This window comes from Sphaerulina musiva, assembly GCF_000320565.1.
Source record: "Sphaerulina musiva SO2202 unplaced genomic scaffold SEPMUscaffold_10, whole genome shotgun sequence".
Taxonomy (NCBI): domain Eukaryota; kingdom Fungi; phylum Ascomycota; class Dothideomycetes; order Mycosphaerellales; family Mycosphaerellaceae; genus Sphaerulina; species Sphaerulina musiva.
This window is the reverse complement of record NW_016017392.1, coordinates 543,686-559,515: the sequence shown is the minus strand read 5'-3', so window position 1 is coordinate 559,515 and position 15,830 is coordinate 543,686. Positions and strand designations below refer to the sequence as shown.

Sequence of the window (15,830 nt, the reverse complement as noted above, 5' to 3'; positions counted from 1 at the left end):
GGCGATGCAACGTGAAAGAAACACCTCGTTTGCATGATCTCGACAAGCATTACACTGTTCGCGGCCAAGCAGTCAAACCACCCTCGAGCCAGCCGTTCGCGTCTTCGCCATCTCCGGCCAAGCAAGCTCTCAATTTCACATCCCGTGTCAGGCAGTCATGTTGGCTTTCAACTTTGGCTCCTCGCGTGGCGAGCTCGGCTTTGGCAGCTGGATAAAATCGCACGTTGAAACCATCTCTGGCTCCAACCTCCTGATCGGCAACAGGCGAGCAACCTTAATGACTACAACCCGTCGCAGACCGTGTGAGTCCTCGGTCCCATTGCTTTCTGAGGCACCGAAGTCGTATAACTACTACCGTATGTATAGGGTCACAAGATAAGTGAATCTCATGTTAGCGCGATGCTTGCCGCCGGGATCTACATATCGCGCCTGCGCGCTACTCAATGTCAGATGTCTCTAACTTCTTCAAGCTTGCACCACTCACGAGCGAACATCGAGTTCGCGTGGGTACCACCGTTGTAATCCGAGTGGCTGGAACGTACATGTAGCTGCGGCACTCGGTACATCTTATTGGTGGTAAGCGGAGTGCCGGTATAGGTGAGGTATAGACTTCACAGTACACGTAGTCGTCCAGGATGTGGAACGCAGTCTCTTGCTACATTTGCCCAAGAAGGATTTACAGGCTCTATCCGAGTGCACGACCCAAAGAGACATCAGAGTAAAGCAGACAGCTGCGGAAGGGAAGAGGATGCGCTGGTCGCTCTGCAGGCTGCTTGGTGGTCAAGGCTGCATACAGTATTGCGTCTATCGCAGAATCGGGCAGTGAAGAGTTCATGCTTCTTTGCTTCATTGAGCCGTGATGGGAATGTCCGTCCTCTGAAGCGACTCCTACATGTACATTGCGAGATGGTCAAGCACGAACATTGGACATAGTCTGACCACTCGTCCGTCTTGTTGTTCCACTTTGTTCGATATCTCGGGCAGCTAGAAATGTCCAGCGCTGGTCTGAAGGTCGCTTCCGCTTTGGGCAGAAACACCTCACTACCTGACCCTGACAATGTAGTACATGTATGGTGTACCTGGTGTGCTGGCATGTTGCGTGGACGATATACCTGTACCTAGCTGCTTGCGCGACTTCTATGGCGCGACTCCAATGTGCATGATCCTCGCTCGTGCAAGTGCCGTACCTGGAGTATGGTATCCGGTAGAATGTCGGAGTTACAACAGCGACCACACCCCTGCTTCTTGGCAGGAACGAACGTCTCTGACTTCACACCTTCCCTCACGCGACACTCCAACAAGTCGTTAAGGTACGTCTACAGGAATACATCATCGCGAAGCCTCGGATAGGGCATGATGGCGTGAAAGAGAGCATAAACTTTCGCTTTCTCCCGACAGCCAGGAGATGCTTGAGCATGTGCGCATGCGCGCCACCAGATGCCGCGAGCGAGAATTCAAGCGGACATTCCTAACGGGCTGATGAAATTCTTGCGGAGAAGCAGACGAAGACCAGCGACACGGAATAAGACGAGACGCTTCTGGGCTTGATCCACCCATATCAGTACTCGGTCTCCTCTGCCGAAATGTTATTTGGCCAAGCCATCGCGGCATCTGCCCAACTTGTGCGCCTTCCACACTGTCCGAGAACACGAGCATAGTATCTTCGCACACCCGAGTAGCAGTCGCAGAGGCGGAATAATCTGCTGCAGCCCTTAATTGTGCCAGCATACCCAGAACAATGGCTCGCACTCGGAAGTGCGAAGACGTTGATCTCGGCATTCGGAAACTATCGTCAATCATGTACCCTTTGCATCGAACTACTTGAATTTATGGTCTCTTGAGACAGCTCTTCGATTCGACGCAGCTCCTCGGCTTCATCAGTAGCTTGACTGGGGTCATGGATCTGCAGACAACTGATTCTCGAGACGAAGGACGTCTACGGCGAGCGTCGGCTGCGAGGCTCAAGCGCGATGCATGAGATAGGTGGTATGCGACTATCTGGATCATTCCGCCGGTCATCAACGAGGCGATTGGTTGTTCGCGGTGGTGCTTTCGCCGCCTATCGTTTTCTGCCCGCTTGAGTTATCCGCGGCGTATACTAACTAGTCCACACCGCTGTCGATGTCGTTAGGCATCGATGTCCGTGGCTGCGCGCCCATGTTGACGCTTTGTATGCCATACTCTGAGGTGGAAGAATTTGAGGCCAACTTCCACCAGGAAGCTTTGAAAGGGCTGGTGACATTTCGGGGTAGATGCAGCCGATATGAGCCTGAGCTTTAGCTTCCCCTCATATTCACGGAGACAAAGCTCAAACAACACAGCTTCGCTTCTTCGGCTTTGCCATCTGTGGGCCTTTTTCTTGCGGCATATCGCACATGTGTAGGGACTATGTGCTCACAACAAATATCCATTTGTTGCTCTGCCGAAAACTCGAATCGCAAAGATTGCCGCAATCGGACTAGAACCTGTTGACGCATGGACTTCTCCATTCGGCATGTTCGAATCGACGTACGATCGGAGGCTCGATAGCCACAACGAAGACCACGAATTCATATTGGACGCGGCGTGGACCGTTTGCGGCTTGCATCCACTGAACGTGTACGAAAGTCCGTGGGGCTCTGGATCTGCAATGTGTACCCCGTAGCAATATCTAGAGCTCGCTTGCAGCATGACAGCTCTACCAGTATCTTCGTACGAACATGCTTGCCGAGTCCTCTGGTGCCCGAGAGCCATGAGGCAACCAAGTGCATACGAATGGCACTCGCTTCAAGAGCACTTCGTAACCGCCGTGAAGCTGGTCGTCCCTCACTCGGGCTGGCACAAGTTCTACCCACGCAGCCGGAAAAGCGTGGATGCTTCTACCTCCTACGAAGCTGGCACTTTCCACCTCACCTGGTCCTCTCCTCCTCGGTAACGTGGCGAACAACATATCAAAACGGCACTGAGATGCATGAAGTACCAAGGCAGAGGCGGATGACGCAAGGAGATGCTAAATTCGGCACTTTGCACTGAGCTGAGTGCTGGTCTACCGTCTATTGACCTATGTCTCAATGTACACACACACACCTATGTACCTCGAGAACTGTGACCCGGATCATGAAGTGTTTTGGACTCGTGCAGTGGCAGATACTCGCTGAGTTGTCTGATCGCGGAAAGTCACGGAACACATCCCAGGCAACCAGGATGATGTCGGAGCTCGTAACCTCCAGTGCCAAGACTCACAAAGCGACAGCTGTGATACTCTACACCTCAGGTCGTAAGACAATTGGTGACTTGGGGCAGAGTATACCATCATCGAAGAATTCTCAATTGACGGAACGTCCGCACAACTATGCATCCGCAAGTCCCGAGGCTGAATAGTCCCGCAATTTGGGATGCATCCTAGAGGGTGGCATGAAACCGGGTAATGTCAGGAGCGTGTTCAGGTTGACTGACTGTACATGGACACATTCGCCACTCAATATCGTCCAAGTATCGAAAAGGAGCGCAAAATAACTTACTGGGATACATAGACATGGAAAGACGGATGCAAACGCTGCGCAGAGAAGCTGTAAGGTAGGCTTCGTTTGGCTGTGCTATGCGCTGAAGCCGAAGCCCGAAGCCCTAAGCCAAGTCTCGAGACGACTGGTGCAGGCCAGTTTTGGCGTGACCAAGTAGCAGTGCATGTGAGTGAACGGGGAGCTTGGTCAATGCGGCTTTCCAACCTTGCGAAAAATGCTGGCCGATCTGCAATTGGGTGTCGCACGGCGGTCGCGCCAAGCATACTGATGATACTGTACAGCCTCACAGCTCAAGCCACTTCCAATCGCTTGACTCTTGAGCTGAAGCTTCCCTGTTGTTGCCACGATTGCGACTCGTATGTGCAATTATGCTTGTAAGTTGTCACGCGACTTCCAAGTCCCAGGTTTGCTTGTCCTTGCTCGACGCACACCGTGACCGTGCTTCGGGGGGTACCCCGAATGCTTGGCAACGCTACCTCCTAGGAGGTACTGGTGGCACATGCAGGGCAGGGCAAGGCAAGCGCCTCAGCCCGCTGGCCGTCACCCACGTAGCCAGAGCCACGTCCCGTCACTTGGAAATACAGACAACTTCTCTGAACTGCGCTGCGGAAATCTGGCGTTGAGCATGCAACAGAAATCTCGCCATGAACTCATGTACCTTACCCCCAGCGAAACGCCTACGAAACCTATCCCAGGAAGTGGACATTATCATCTGCCTAGCGTTCGCAATTTAGGTACTTACATTATGCTATGACGGACAGGGAAATCTGAGATCTTGCCGTGTTCCGGATGAGATGCACTCAACACTGATCGAGCAATATCTTCTGTGTCAGGGAGTTGTGGTACCCTGGACTACGAAGAGGCCACATATCACGCAGAATTGTGCCGACTTCTCCACCCTAACACGACCTCCTCGTCGCTGATGTTATATAAACATAGCAGGAAAGATTTTGCCATTTGCGTCGACTATCGCTCAAGTCCGGAGTATGCAGAGCAACGGTGGTGCCGGTAAGTGATGGGCATTGCAGATGCTTAGTGTTATGATAGGTCCACCACTGTCCGGATCGAGGAGTTTTCCTTACCTCCTAAGCCCTACCAGGACTAGGTGGCACAACCATGCTCCCTCTCTGGAGTCTCTGCTACCTCAAACATGACTTCTGCTAAGTTCAGCTGCTTCCCAGTCTTTGACGCCACCGATGTTACCATGTGGCAGTGCGTCATTACATACCTGTCAGGTATCTTAGAGGTGAGTTCCTGGCAGGGATCTCGCCCTTCTCCGCGCCAATGAGCTTCTCCAATTCATGTCGATATACTGCTCCCTTAACCACAAATAGGCTTCAACCACGATTGACCTAGCTTGACGTCTCGCCTGCACTCTAGCACCTGTACGTCGTTGCATAGGTCTGGACGCTATCTCTTGGTGTTCTCGTATATCGAGGGTTCAGGAAGCAATCGGCAATTGTGAAAGTCGTTCACGCCGCTGTCAAGTCGAATCGAAGTGAACTAGACCAGGCCGCAATTGCAGTACGCTGATAATGACTTCCATGAAACACGACTCCTTCTCGTGGTCAGACGCATGGCCATGTCCAAAGAACCATGACTGGTTCTCTTTATAAGAAGGACCCATTAATGATCCGGCTCTCGATTCCAGTCACATCCCGCATCGACCACATTCCAACGCATCCCAAACATTTGCTGCGGCTTCATCGGGGTACTTGTGACGCTCCATCTCCACCGGATTCATCGTCCTTCCTCGAAATATATCATTCAGAATATCGGATATAGGAACGATCTCAAGCATTGTACGGCACATACAGCCCTTATATACTGGCCACGAAGCGCGGAATCTCCACGCTCGACACTGCAAACCGATCGTTGATCACGGGTTCGAACTCAGGCAATCACCATGGCCATCTCAACTTTGTACAATTCCATCATCGTCACAGCCCCCTATGTCTTGTCTCTCATCGCTTTCACATTAATCCTTCAATACATCTATCAATGCTGGAAAGCATACCGGTCTCCTCTATCTCAATTGCCTGGCCCTTGGTACGCGCCCTTTACGGGCGTGCATCTGACGCTGGGCTTTGCCCGCGGCACAGTATGGAGAATGGTCGAGGCGGGCCACGTCAAGTATGGACCATTCATGCGCCTTGGGCCGCGACAAGTCTGGATCTCGGACAAAGTGGCATTGAAGCAGATCATACAGCAGATTGATCTCCCAAAGGTCATGATGTATGCGGAGATCAGCCGTGAGAAGGAGAGTGCGGGGCTCTTTGGTGAAGTGTTAGTATCCACATATTAATGGTGGTGCATGGCGAAGCTGACGCACATTACAGCCGGCCTCTGGTTCACAAGCGTCTGCGGACGACCATGACACCTGCATTCACTGTCACTTACCTTGACAAGCTGGACACGTTGTTCCAGAAGCCTGTGCGAGACATGATGAATGCCTACCATGATCGTCTTGGCTCCAACTATGGTAGCGAGGGAGTGAAGGTCAACCTCATGGATGATCTGCACCGTATCGCTTTGGAGATGTAAGTTCCTTTGCCTATGCACATCCTGTTGACTTTGGTGGACTGATGGAGTCTCACAGCATGGGCGAGTGTGCCTTTGGTCGAGGTTTCGGGTCCGTTGCTCCAGACACAGTTCCAGAACCAGGCTTCAGCTTGAAGGCATGGCAGGAGATACCGCGTGCTGCGTTCAGCGGCTGCCAGAGGAGATATGCTCTCGTCTACTTCAAGCGCGCTCTTCGACGTTTCGGCATCCACCTCAAGTTCGATTGGCCAGCAGAAATGGTGACCGCAATCGAAAGCGTTGTCAATCGTCGACGAGAAAAGTCCGACAATGAGCGACAGGATCTGCTGCAACACCTGATCACAAAAGGTGTACGACCCGACAACGGCAACAAGATGAACTCTCGCGATATTCTGGACAACCTTTCCGAGCTGCTTCTCGCCGGAGCGGAGACTACTTCCGCGACAATGTGCTATCTCTTCCTTGAGCTAGCCCGTAACCCCGAAGTTCGCAAAAAGCTCATGGACACCCTTCCTCTTCTCAGTGTCAGCGACCCACTCCTCGATGGTGTCAACATCCGCAAAGACCCTCGATACCAATATCTCGAGGCCTGCATCAAGGAGAACCTCCGCATGCACCCCATCGCGTCCGAGCTGGGCCGTCGCACCCTCAAGGATCCCGTCACACTCAACGGCGTAGTTATTCCCCCTTACACCGTCGTCTCAGCATCCTACCGCGCCATCCACCTCAACGAAGAATACTGGCCTCAAGCTGACCGCTTCTGGCCCGAAAGATTCTTGCCCGCCGATCACCCATTGAAAGATCATGCTCCAGATGCTGACCTCTCTGCCTATTTCCCCTTCTCCGGTGGCGCGCATTCTTGTATCGGCATGAACTTTGCTTGGCACGAAATGCGTGTTGTCATCGCGAACTATATGGCACGATTCGATGTGGTGGAGGTGCCGAACCAGAAGTTGGATATTCGGCAGTTTATTACGATGCAGTTTCATGATGGCAACTGGAATGCGGTGTTGTATCCTCGCGCATCTTCGGAGGTGTGAGGGGATGGATGTTGGTATGATGTTACGAATGGGTAGATGATGATGATGATGCGTTTATGGAGTACGGCGTGATTTTTGGTCATTTATAAAAGTGAAATTTCTTGAATTTATCAATCTGTCTGGACCTGGAAGTTCATCTGATCATCTGTCATTTCGTCTGCTCTGGTGCTATGCTACCAAGGTATTGTTATACCACGGTCTGACCATATGTAGTATAGAGCTTGCTCTGGCACCTCGCTTCTAACGTTGTACCATACCTCCGTAGTCCCAGCGCCCTTTGTTAGGAAGCTTTTTTGACTTTGAAATTTCAAGTTCTCGTCCAAGTACCAGATAGGGACTGCATTATAGTTGGATATCAATCTTCTTCGAGAATTCGAGCTGTAACGAAAAAAAAAAAAATGTACATCCGTCTACTTTCCAATACCTGTATTCGAAGCGTCGTCGACGATGCCACTACACTACACTAAGCTACCGTCTCTTCCGACGCGCTCTCAACCTGCAACTTCTCCGCATCACCAAGCCTACCATCGCCCAATTTACGACGATCGACAACCAACACGAGCAAAGCCACAACAACACTTCCACAACTCAACGCCAAAGCAATTCCAAAAGCAATTTTCAACCCAGACATATACGCTCGAACCACTTCCCCAATCTGCTCCGCCTCCAATTCCGCTCGAAAATTCCCCGGTCCAGCCTCCAGAACCGCAGCAGAAGATACTTGTGGTGCAAACTCCGGCAGAACGGCCAGAAGACGATTCGACACAGCAGATTGAGCAACCGCCAAAACGACCGCTCCGCCTAACAATTGAATCCACAAAGCCCACGTATTCGCGCGAGTGAGATCTGATGCAGCAACGACATTTTGGCAGACGATGATGCTCAATTGAATACTCAACCCGAGACCGATGCCGACGAAAATTTGATATTTGATAGTTTGCAGCGTGCTACTTTGCGGGCCCAAGGTGAAAATTAAACTGCTTCCGACGGTGCTGAAGATGGCGCTAATGAGCATAATGAGTTGGTAATCTTGCGTGTTGGAGAGAATGAGGCCGGAGAGGATCGCGACGGGGGCAGAAGTTCCCACGAGAGCGAGAATTCGAAGGCCGGATTGCGCGGCGTTGACTCCTTGTATGATTTGGAAGAAGAGGGGGAGGTAGTAGAGCATGAGATAGTAGGTTCCGGAGACGGTGATGTTGAATAGGAGTTGTAATGCGATGGTTTTGTTCTGGCGGATCAAACGACTACTGAGGCCGGCGAGCTCGCCGAGAAAGATTTCGACGCTGATGAGAAGGCTGAGTGCGAGGCCTGCGCTGAGAAGACATCCGATGACAGGGCCGGATTTCCAGGACTTGGTTATGCCGGCCCATTGGAGTGCTAGGACCAGGCAAGCTCCGAATGCGATGGTCAGGAGCATACCTGCGAAATCCAGTTGGAGTAATTTGCCCCTGAAGCTCGAGGGGGCGGGTCTGGCATGAGCAGGAGTTTCGAAAAAGAAAAAAATTAACACGAGAGAAATTCCACCGATAGGAAGACCCACTGGTGGTGGTGGTGAAAAAAGAAAGCTTCACGTTAGCCAAAGTGAAGACAAACTTCCAACAACAACACTGGTATCATAAAACCAAAAGGAGCAAGAAAAAAGAAAAAAGAAAAATCCTACTCACCATAAAAGCCCGCCCTCCAAGATACCTTCGTCGCCAAAACTCCACCAGCCAAAGGCCCCACAACAGCAGCAACAACAAACCACAAACTCACCACCCCCAACCTCACCGGCCTCTTCTCCACCGGCGCCGTACACGCCACAATCAAAAAAGTCCCCGCCGCAACCCCCGCCCCGCCGAACCCTCCCACAACCCTCCCCAAAATAAACACTTCACTTGTCGGCGCAACGGCACAAATTCCCGCGCCAGTGGAAAAGATAATGCCAGAGATGAGAAATGTGGATTTGAGAGGCCAGCAGGAATAGGCTTTGCCCCAGAAGGCTTGTGTGGTGGCCATGCCGAGCATGTAGGAGGTTGTGTACCAGGTTGTGTGGGAGAGGTGGTGGAAGGTGTCGAGGATGGAGGGGATGGTGGTCGAGAGGAGGGTGGAGTCGAGGGAGACGAGGAATATGCTGAGGGAGGTGGCGAGGAGGGTTAGATTTTGGCGGAGACCGGTTGGGTAGGTTGGTGGTGGTGGTGGTGGTGGTGGTGGTGTTGGGGTGGTGGGGACATGGTGGTCGTTGTTGTTGTTGTTGTTGTTGTTTTTGTTATCGTTTGGTTCTTCTGAATCGACAAGGGGATTTTGGTTTGGCATTTCGTTGTTGTTTTTGTCGTTAGACGATTCCCAGGGGAAGGGAAAAGAAGAGACTCGATGGAGTGATATGGCAGAGAGGTAATGCGGGAGCTGTAATTGCTTTCGATATCGCCAATATAATAGTTCCAACACAAAAAAAAAAAAAAAAAATCGAATCAATCCTCAAAAGGTAAAAACCCAGAAAGAAGATAAAAAAAACTACAATGGCAGAATTCACTTCCCATCTTTTGTTTTTCCCCCTTTTTTTCTTCCTACTACCTTACCTTACCTTACCTAGGACTTACAGTAAGTGCTTCCAAGCCTCCAACTAACTACATACACAAGCATTAGGTAGGTACCACATCAGCAACCTCCCCCCCCTCCAACCCTTCCATCTTGTGTGTACTGTATCATGTCACATCACATCACAACGGACATATCCGAATCAACCCCTCCCCTCCCTCCCTCTCATGTCCAGCTCTCTTCGCTTTCGTTCGGCATCTCCGTCCCATAAGTCCCGTTACATGTAGTCAGGGTTACGACGACGACGACTTAAGGTACATCCTCCCATGCAAAAAGCTGTATGTTGTGTTATCTGTCCCTTTTTCATGCTTTTGGAGAAAAAAGAAAGAAAGAAGAAGCGAAGCCAAGTCTGTATCCTATCCTCCCCCTGTCCTATTCTGTCCTCCCCTGTTCTGTCTTGTCTTGGCTACTGCTACCTTACTGCATAGCCTATTTTCCCTCTCTCTTTCTCTGTCTCTCTCGTATACCGGTCTGAAAGGAGAGAGAGATATATATACATACCTGATATGGCAAAATATAACAAGGATCCTACTATAATACCCCTCTTTACGTTACCGAATAGGCCCTAAGTCTACTACTAGTAGTAGTACATAGTCTGACTTACTACACGCTATAGTTTCAAAACGCTCCCTAAAAAACATCCTCCTAGTTGAGAAAAAAAAAAGAATCTCACCTTGTACCTATCCTACCTACCCTTACCTTAAGTCTGTAGAATATAGCCGAGTCAGGAAAATGTAGATACCTTTCTTTTGGCAAGGAACAATACACCCTTCTCCATTGAGCAAATAAAAAAAATACCCTTTTCCATTGAGCAGATAAAAAAACAGGAAGGACCCTTGCTTGTCCTTGAATATTCTCCTCCCTTGAATATCGACTGCACTCCACTCCACGTGGCGAATCCGTGTGGTGTGGCGGCGACTCCGATGTGGCTGTGGCGCAGTGATACGGATGGTGACCCTGACCTTGCATAACGCATACATATGTACATGTGCAAACAGCTGACGTGCATATACTAGGAGGTACCTGGGTAAGGTAAGGTAAGATAAAGTCCCTGGTACCTACCTCATGTACCTGTAACAAGGAGGCTGGCTTGCCTCTTGAGCTGGTGCCAAGTGGAACATCGTGTATCGGACATGTCCGTCTGTGCGTGCGTGAGTGCTCAGGCAACTGGCTGCTGTGATATACTAGGTATCTATACTCATCACGAAACTGGCACTACTAGTTTGCATGAATAGATGAATGATGCAATTGGAAATTCTTCGGAAAAGGCCGACCTTCCCTCGTCGTAGAATGCGATTTGTGGCGAAGAAAAATGGCCCAGAAGATATATTTCGTATTTGATGGGTAGGGGTCAGAGCACTTCCTTGTTCATCATGCACGTCTTTATCTTGTAGAGAGGGTCTGCTGAGAGGTAGGTATTTTATATAATAAGGCAAGTCTCCCTCGACAAGGTTCTGGGTACTTAAAGAAAGAGGGTCATTCGAGAGACAGAGTAAGAGACAAAGAAGGGAGAAAGAAGAAAGAAGAAAGAAGAAAGAGAAAGAGAAAGAGAAAGAAAGACTCACAATCATGGACGCTTCACTCCGATCATTCCTGAGCTTCGTCAAGACCGCGTCTCCCTTCTACGCAGAGCTGTATAAAGAGGTCAACATTTCAGACAGCAGCACAACATTGCAGTCGTTGCCCGTCGTACCTCACGCAGCATACTGGGCTGCGAACACGACCCGGGGGAATCTGGTGCGAACGGCGCCCGTGACCGATGGGGTCGTGTTCAAGACGGGCGGAACCACGAGCAAGCCAAAAGCGACGGCGTATTCTCAATCGGAGCTATTGAGGACATCAACACAACTGGGAGCTGGTCTCGTTGCGGCGGGGCTCAGGCCGGGCGATCGTGTGGCCAACTTGTTCTATGCTGGCGAGCTATGGGGCTCTTTTTGTAAGTGCGCAAGCTTCTTTTGAGAGACGGCAATCGACTCACCAATCCGTTCACAGTGCTGCATGTGCTGAGTATCCTCTCGACATCGGTACCAGCCGTGCATCTCCCCATCAGTGGACCAGCCCCACCAGAGTCATATGCAGATTTGCTCGAGGAATTCGACGTGACGGCAACGCTGTCTACAGTCACGAGTCTGGTCAATCTCGCCAACTACATGCTGCCACAGAAAAGGACACTCCCGTTGGTTCATGCCGTCATGTTCGCAGGAGAAGCGCTATACCCAGACCAGCGCGTGCTTCTACAGCAGCTATTCCCCAATGCGACGTTTCGGAGCTGCATCCTGGGCTCTATGGATGCTGGTGAGAAATTCCTACTGCTCCGCTCTGGTCTGAATGACATGCTAACCAAGTACAGGCGTCTTTGCAGAGTCCGCAGGCCAGGAAGACGCTCGTGTCCATCGAGTGTTGCAGTCTTCCGTGGAGTTAGAACTGCTTGTCTCTACCGATGAGCCCCACGGTGAGGTGATCCGAGAGAACGGGGTGGCGGGAGACATTGTCGTCACCAGTCTGATTCGCAGCTTGACGCCTGTGGTGCGCTATCCTACTGGGGATCGTGCCGAGTGGGTGGACTACCAAGCGGGCATTTTCCGATTGCTTGGCCGTTCAGGAACCAGCATCCGACTGGGGCCGGTGTCGTTGGACATGCAGGATGTTAGGAGAATCTCGGTCGAAGCAGTGTCTCCCGTAGCAGTTCTGGGCGTTCAGGCGGTGCTGACCCGAGAGGCGGGAAAGGATTGTCTGCAAGTGTCTATCGCTGCCAACCGCGAAGAATGCACAGAAAGACTGAACTTGACTGATGAAGGTGCACGCGACCAGCTCTGTCGACGAGTGCTCGAGCGTTTATGGGAAGAGCGGCCGATGCTGCCACAACACATCGCCATGGGCTTGATCGGGAGCGTACGAGTCCGACTAGTCAAGTTTGAAGAACTCGAGGTGAATGTACGCAGTGGCAAGTTGATGGGAGTAGTGGATTTGCGATGAAAGGAGAGCAGGGACAAGGTGAGGTGAGGTGAGGTGTTTGGGGTGGAGTCGGGGAGAAGAGACGGCAGGCGTCATGTGATGAGATCCATTCTTGATTACCTAAGATAGTTTGATATCAATCCATGGTTCTTGGCATGATCGGCACGGCAAGGCACGGCACGAAACGAAGTCTCGGTCCAGGCCGACTTCGCACCTTCCTCTCTGATCGAAGCTCGTCGTTCCTTCCCAATTACACTTCTCGTCGTTTGCCGCACCTTCTGTTATCGCAGACCCATAAGGCATAGCACCTTAGTCATCATTGATCGTCATTTGCCTGCAGAAGGGCACTATCATGCTGGACTTCTAGTGGTGGTGGTGGGGGGGAGGGGGGAGAAGCCATCCTCGGTGCTATTTCACCTCCACCACGTCGGCCGATTGCCAGAGACGGACACAAGCCAGATCAATTTCACGATTGACGTTGCCTCGAGCGCCATCGTTCGTGATACTAAGGGGTACTTTAGTACCTTATACTCCTAGCACATGACGTGCCATTCGTTTGGGAGGTGGAGATGAGCAGGTCCCCCTCCCTCCTCGTGCGGCAGGATGCACAATCATAGGTATCATCAATGCAGGTACATGCAGCCCACATGCGCTTTATCGTGACAGAAAGTCGGCGCTCGAGCTCGCGTACTAGTCCGAGAGGGAAGGTCGCTGCGAAGCACGCACGATATGCCCATACTACCGTAGGCTGAGTGTTCATCCAGTGCGAGCTTGTTATGCACCCACTACCTGACTGACCGTGTGCCCTCGACTGTATTCCACTCCCGCCATCAGCGTGAGCTGACCTTCAGTCTCTTGTAAATCTCCTTGTTCGATCACTCCTTCTCCTCCTCGTCGGTCCCAAGCCCGAGCACGCACGCAGAAATGGTCCATCCCTGTACTGCCATCACGGCGGCAGCCATCTTCTTCTCCCATGTCGTTTTCGGCCACATGCAGCACCGTCTGCATGTGCAAATCTCTGTAGCAGATGGTCTTCTAAATAGCAGCACGAATGGTCGAGTCGTGCTGTTGCTCGCCCCCGCCGGAACCGATCCTCTCGAAGATACGGATGTCACATCGTCACCAAACTTCTTCTTCGGCAGAAATGTCTACCACTTCGGCGCTGGCGACCAGCTCTCACTGTCGGGCGGGAGCGGAAAGCATACGAGCTCCGGAGTCTTTGGCTGGCCCAATGTCAGCATGGATGAAGTGCCGGCGGGTGACTACACTGTGCAGGCCTTTCTGAACCCATACGAAGCCGTGACCCGCAGCGATGGATCGGTGGTCAGCCTCCCATTTCCTTGCGGCGACGGAGCCCCGATGCTTGCTGGCTTTGGCAGTCTGACGACGCCGGCCACCAATGTCACCGTTTCGGGCAGCCCACAGACCATCGGTTTGAACTTCACTGCAGTGGTCCCCGTCGACCCGTTCCGGGGAACCGAGATTGGTGGCTGCTCGCAAGGCAACTACGCCGACACGGAAACTTTGAAACACGTCAAAATTCGAAGTTCGGTGCTCAGCGAGTTCTGGAATCGAGATATGTATGTTCAGGTTCTTCTTCGTACCTCCCCTGTCTGTGCTAACCTTCCCCGCCTCCTTTCTGCAGCTATGTCGGCGCCAATGTCAGGCTGCCACATGGCTACAACGCCACCGACACTGCTACCCGCTATCCCGTCATCTACTCACAAGACCACTGGGCCGGCGGAGACTCGGCGTTCGCATACTACCAAGGCGGAAGCTGGATGCAAGCCTGGGACAGCGGTATCATCCCAGGGGCAAATGGCACTGCCGATCGCGAGACGCCCAAATTGATCCTCGTCACCTTCCGCCACGAGGCGCCCTACTACGACGACTCTTACGCTGTCAACACCGCCAATCTGGGCCCGTATGGAGATGCGATCAATGATGAATTGATTCCTCATCTGGACAGCCTCTTCAACACCATTGCAGAACCATATGCACGAATCCAAGAAGGAGGCTCTACGGGCGGCTGGTCGTCGGCCGCTAGTCTCATCTTTCGTCCCGTGAGTCGCAACACGCCCAGATCAGTCGTCTCGATGCCCGCGCAATGCTGCTTGAAGGGAGAACTATGCTAATTCGAATGGTGGTACAGGACCTGTTCGGTGCATGCTTCTCCTCCTATCCCGATTCCCTGGACTTTCACCGGCACCAAGACATACCCCTATATGATGCCAAGAATGCATACACTCGACCCAACGGAAGCAGCATCTACTCCATCCGCGAAGTCATCAATGGCACTTTGACCGACGTCACGACAGTCGCGCAGGAAAACCACTGGGAACTCACATTTGGCACCTCTTCCCGCTCCTCCGCACAATGGGATGTCTGGAACGCCGTCTTTGGCGCCCAGGGCTTGAACGGCTACCCTCTCGAGCCATGGGACAAAGTGACGGGAGAAATCTACCCCGAAGCAGTCGAATACTGGAAATCAATGGACCTCTCCCACCACATCACCTCCCACTGGAACGCCACCTCCAAAAACCTCGGCCAAGTCCTGCGCAATCGCATCTTCATCTACGTCGGCAGCTGGGACAACTACTTTCTCAACGAAGGCGTCCAAGAATTCTCCAACCGCGTCAACGCCCAAGCCGGCGCAAATGACCCCCACTGGGCCAACATCACCATCCTCCCCCACCAAACCCACGGAGGCCTGTACCAACGCCGAGAACTCTGGCCCTACCTCGAATTTCTCCTGGAATTCATTTCCGACCACGCACCTGACGGCCCCACCCCTCTATCCTCCGCACTCACCCCTTCCACCGCACGAGGAAACCAATGGAAGGAAGTCCTCGCGCACGGAGGCCGTGAAGCTGCACTCGCGAGACAGGCGGACCCGGAAGTGGAAGTGAAGCGGCGTGGGCAAGGGAGGTCGGTGGTGGAGGCGAAGAGTGTAGGACGGTGGGATCCGGGGATGAAATTGATGGCAGAGTGGATCGTGGATGGGGAGGTGTATGGAAAGGAGTTTAATGTTACACAGGGAGAATTAGTCACTTTGGACTCGTCGAAATTGGAAAACAACAAGATGTGTCAAGTGCAGCTGAAAGTTGTAGGACGGAAACGGGGCTATGTTGAGGAGACGAGGATGAGTAATCTCCTTGAAGTTTGAGATGGCTTTTTGATATCGACAGATTTGTAGTACTGGACTAGATGGACTACC

At 52.1% G+C, this 15,830-nt stretch overlaps 7 protein-coding genes across 7 annotated transcripts; 6 read left to right on the top strand and 1 right to left on the bottom strand.

Moving 5' to 3' along the window:
* Window positions 1-157: 157 nt before the first annotated feature.
* On the top strand, window positions 158-3,423 carry SEPMUDRAFT_135776 (uncharacterized protein; the record flags this gene model as incomplete). Its single annotated transcript, XM_016902731.1, has 4 exons — window positions 158-302; window positions 2,132-2,235; window positions 2,384-2,598; window positions 2,676-3,423. The coding sequence occupies 4 exons, from the start codon at window positions 158-160 to the stop codon at window positions 3,010-3,012; spliced, it is 801 nt and encodes a 266-aa protein (XP_016757477.1). The 3' UTR covers window positions 3,013-3,423.
* On the top strand, window positions 2,869-3,423 carry SEPMUDRAFT_151412 (uncharacterized protein). Its single transcript, XM_016906804.1, has one exon. It carries the CDS (start codon window positions 3,043-3,045, stop codon window positions 3,358-3,360), a length of 318 nt encoding a protein of 105 aa, XP_016757478.1. The 5' UTR covers window positions 2,869-3,042; the 3' UTR covers window positions 3,361-3,423.
* A 682-nt stretch (window positions 3,424-4,105) lies between these two features.
* On the top strand, window positions 4,106-5,256 carry SEPMUDRAFT_151411 (uncharacterized protein). Its single transcript, XM_016906803.1, has 4 exons — window positions 4,106-4,382; window positions 4,440-4,508; window positions 4,682-4,746; window positions 4,835-5,256. The coding sequence occupies exons 1-4, from the start codon at window positions 4,295-4,297 to the stop codon at window positions 4,859-4,861; spliced, it is 249 nt and encodes an 82-aa protein (XP_016757476.1). The 5' UTR covers window positions 4,106-4,294; the 3' UTR covers window positions 4,862-5,256.
* Window positions 5,257-5,406: 150 nt separating this feature from the next.
* SEPMUDRAFT_135775 (cytochrome P450) lies at window positions 5,407-7,081 on the top strand (the record flags this gene model as incomplete). The annotated part of the gene is made up of 3 exons (XM_016902730.1): window positions 5,407-5,786; window positions 5,840-6,040; window positions 6,100-7,081. The coding sequence occupies 3 exons, from the start codon at window positions 5,407-5,409 to the stop codon at window positions 7,079-7,081; spliced, it is 1,563 nt and encodes a 520-aa protein (XP_016757475.1).
* A 463-nt stretch (window positions 7,082-7,544) lies between these two features.
* SEPMUDRAFT_51623 (MFS multidrug transporter) lies at window positions 7,545-9,376 on the bottom strand (the record flags this gene model as incomplete). Its single annotated transcript, XM_016909197.1, has 2 exons — window positions 7,545-8,620; window positions 8,746-9,376. 2 exons carry the CDS (start codon window positions 9,374-9,376, stop codon window positions 7,545-7,547), a joined length of 1,707 nt encoding a protein of 568 aa, XP_016757474.1.
* A 1,851-nt stretch (window positions 9,377-11,227) lies between these two features.
* Window positions 11,228-12,634, top strand: SEPMUDRAFT_120211 (AMP-dependent synthetase/ligase; the record flags this gene model as incomplete). Its single annotated transcript, XM_016901581.1, has 3 exons — window positions 11,228-11,594; window positions 11,651-11,953; window positions 12,009-12,634. 3 exons carry the CDS (start codon window positions 11,228-11,230, stop codon window positions 12,632-12,634), a joined length of 1,296 nt encoding a protein of 431 aa, XP_016757473.1.
* A 969-nt stretch (window positions 12,635-13,603) lies between these two features.
* On the top strand, window positions 13,604-15,779 carry SEPMUDRAFT_71988 (uncharacterized protein; the record flags this gene model as incomplete). Its single annotated transcript, XM_016909962.1, has 3 exons — window positions 13,604-14,193; window positions 14,259-14,676; window positions 14,766-15,779. The coding sequence occupies 3 exons, from the start codon at window positions 13,604-13,606 to the stop codon at window positions 15,777-15,779; spliced, it is 2,022 nt and encodes a 673-aa protein (XP_016757472.1).
* Window positions 15,780-15,830: the final 51 nt, after the last annotated feature.